The sequence below is a fragment of the Cebus imitator genome, unplaced genomic scaffold (assembly GCF_001604975.1).
Source record: "Cebus imitator isolate Cc_AM_T3 unplaced genomic scaffold, Cebus_imitator-1.0 Scaffold254, whole genome shotgun sequence".
NCBI lineage: Eukaryota > Metazoa > Chordata > Mammalia > Primates > Cebidae > Cebus > Cebus imitator.
The window spans coordinates 3,054,980-3,058,019 of NW_016107569.1; the positions used below are offsets into that span (position 1 = coordinate 3,054,980).

The following is a 3,040-nucleotide window of genomic DNA, read 5'->3' on the forward strand; positions in this document are numbered from 1 at the left end:
TTTTTTTCCAGACTGAGTTTCACTCTAGTTCCCAGGCTGGAGTGCAGTGGTGTGTTCTCAGCTTACTGCAACCTCTGCCTCCTGGGTTCAAGCGATTCTCCTGCCTCAGCCCCCCGAGTAGCTGGGATTACAAGCGGGTACCACCATGCCCAGCTAATTTTTATATTTTTAGTAGAGACGGGGTTTCACCATGTTGGCCAGCCTGATCTTGAACTCCTGATTTCAGGGGATCTGCCCGCCCCAGCCTCCCAAAGTGCTGGGATTACAGGCGTGAGCCACCGCACCTGGACCCTGGCCATTTTCTGTACATCCACGGCTGAGGAGGGAGCTGGCCTGGGAGGAACACCAGGGAGGGGTGAGCCAGGAGCCAGGACCCTGGGAGCCTCCCAGGACTGGATTAGTGCCTCTGTCAGAGTTAGAACCTGGCTTTGGGTCCAACAGGCCTAAATCTGAGTGTTTGTTGTGTGGCCTTGAACACATCACTTCCCCTCCTGCACCCTCCAGCCTGTTTTCCACATTCTGTTTTCTCATTGATAAGCTGGGCCTGGCCAGGTCATTCTGGGAATTAAATGGACGTGCTTTAGCAAGACCACTGTAAGTGGAGGCTGCTGCTGTCCCTGTTGCCATTACCTTCCCTCCCCGTCCTCCCTCTCTGCCCACCTCCTGCTCCTCTTTCTTAACCCTCAGCCCGTCCTGAGTCAGACTTTAACCTGGCCAAGTCAGGCTCCGTCTCAGGACACATGGAGCCAGGGCTGGAAGCCTCCACTGGGTAGGTGCCAGGCGGCCCTGCAGGTTGGAGAGGTGGGGGCTGCTGGAGTGGGGAGGAGCCAGGCTAGGGTTTGGAGGGTAACAGGCTTGAGGGCGGGCAGAAACCTGCCCTGCCTTCTGTAAGCTCTGATCTCTGCCTCCTCCCTGGGATCAGACAGGGTGGGGCTATGACCTAAAAGCAGCCGGCCCTCCCGTGCTCGAGTTGCGACCTCGGCCCCCAGATTCCATCTCTGACCTTGCACTTGTTCATCTCCAGCTCACCATGGCCAAACAGCTGCAGGCCCGAAGGCTGGACGGGATCGACCACAACCCCTGGTGAGCCAGCTGGGCTGGGAAGGTGTGTGGGTGTCCTCTCGGGCATGGGTTGGCCATCCCTGGGTTTACAGCAACTCAGGGATGGCCACCATACCTGGCTAATTTTTGTATTTTTAGTAGAGACAGAGTTTCACTGTGTTGGCCAGGCTGGTCTCGAACTCCTTACCTCAAGAGATTTGCCCACCTCGGCCTCCCAAAGTGCTGGGATTACAGGCGCGAGCCACTGTGCTGGCCAGTTGTCCAGTTTTTCTAAACAGACCAAAATCCAGGTCAGGATGGTGGGCTATACTGATTCTCCATTTGTCACCCAGGGTGGAGTTTGTCAAACTGGCCAGTGAGCATGACGTCGTGAACTTGGGCCAGGGCTTCCCTGATTTCCCGCCCCCAGACTTTGCCGTGGAAGCCTTTCAGCACGCGGTGAGCAGAGACTTCATGCTGAACCAGTACACCAAGGCGTTTGTGAGTCTCTCTGTCTCTCCCGGAGGCACTGGGGGAGGAAGGGGGCAGGGCTTTCTGGACATCAATCCCACACGGGTGTCAGGGGACAGAGCCAGGGGATTCTGTCTGACCATAGTTCAGTGTTTACTGAGCGTGTCCTCTGTCCCAGAGCCTGTGCCTCGTGGTCTAGTGAGGATGGCAGACAAGAAACCAGTAATGACAGGCAGTTGATACGTGCAGTGATGGAGGAGGGTGGGATATTGTGGGAGTAACAAGGAGGGAATGAAACCTGGGGAGGGGGCTGGAGAGATGCGTGAAGACTTCATGGAGGAGGTGACACTGAAACCAAGTCCTGGAAGACGAGCTACTGATTGGATTATACTCTAAATCCAAACTTTTTCTGGAAAGGACCACATACCAAATCCACTGCTAATCTCTCTAATCCAAAGCTTGGATTAGAACAATGGTTCTTTTCTTTTTCTCTTTTGAGATAGTGTCTCACTCTGTTATCCAGGCTGGAGTGCCGTGGCGCCATCATGGCCCGCTGCAGCCTCAACTCTGCCAGGCTCAAGTGGTCCTCCCACCTCAGCCTCTCGAGTAACTGGGACTACAGGTGTGTGTCACCATACCAAGACAATATATATATATATATATATATATATTTATTTATTTATTTTTGAGCCAGGGTCTCATCTTGTCACCTAGGCTAGAGTGTAATGACATGATCACGGCTCACTGCAGCCTCTACCTCTTGGGGCTCACATGATTTGCCATTTCCTGGGGCTCATGTGATCCTCCCACCTCAGCCTCCAGAGTTGCTGGGACTACAGGGGTGGGCCACCATGCCCAGCTAGTTTTTGGGGGGCATTTTTTGTAGGGACAGGGTTTCACCATGTTGCCCAGGTTGGTCTGAAACTCCTGGGCTTGAGTGATCCTGCCACCTTGGCCTCCAAAAGTGCTGGGATTACAGGCATGAGCCACCATGCCCTCATTCTTTTTAATGGCTGCATACTGCTCTGTTGCCTAGATGTGCCATAATTTATTTAAGCAGTCCTGCACTGATGGACTGCTCCTGCTGTCAGTATCATCAGCAGTGCCATGGTGAATATCCCTGTGTGGACATCTTTGTATACATATGTACTTTTTTAAGATAAATTCCTAGAAGTAAAACTAGTGAATGAAAGGCTATAAATATTTATAAATATAATAGGTGGGTATTGTTAAGAAGCAGTGTGTGCCTATAATCCCAGCTACATGGGAAGCTGAGGCAGGAAGATCGCTTGAGCCCAGGAGTTTGAGGCCAGTGCAACATAATGAGATCCTGTCTCACAAATAAATAAGTAAATAATTGCCTTCCAGTAAGGTTTACTCAATAGGCTGGTCTCAGTGCTGGTTGGAAAGTTCCTTCTTTGATTTAAAAAAAAAAAAAAAATTCTTCTTGGGTTGGTTGGGCTGAAAAAAATTCATTTGGGTATGTGTCTTTTTCTTGCTGCTTTTTCTTTCCTTTTTTTTTTTTTTT

The 3,040-nt window shown here is 51.3% G+C and overlaps 1 protein-coding gene across 6 annotated transcripts in view; it reads left to right on the plus strand.

Annotated features, from left to right (window-relative positions):
- KYAT1 (kynurenine aminotransferase 1) overlaps positions 1-3,040 on the plus strand; it is a 38,114-nt gene that overhangs the window by 27,356 nt on the left and 7,718 nt on the right. For 5 of the 6 annotated variants that reach the window (XM_037728066.1, XM_017499142.2, XM_037728069.1 and 2 more), the window contains 2 exons: positions 1,025-1,083; positions 1,395-1,542. The exons of the other annotated variant lie outside the window; for it this stretch is intronic. In XM_037728066.1, coding sequence (XP_037583994.1) covers positions 1,031-1,083; positions 1,395-1,542 — 201 coding nt within the window. In that variant the 5' untranslated portion in view covers positions 1,025-1,030. The remainder of the gene's footprint in view (positions 1-1,024; positions 1,084-1,394; positions 1,543-3,040) is intronic. 6 annotated transcript variants of the gene reach the window in all.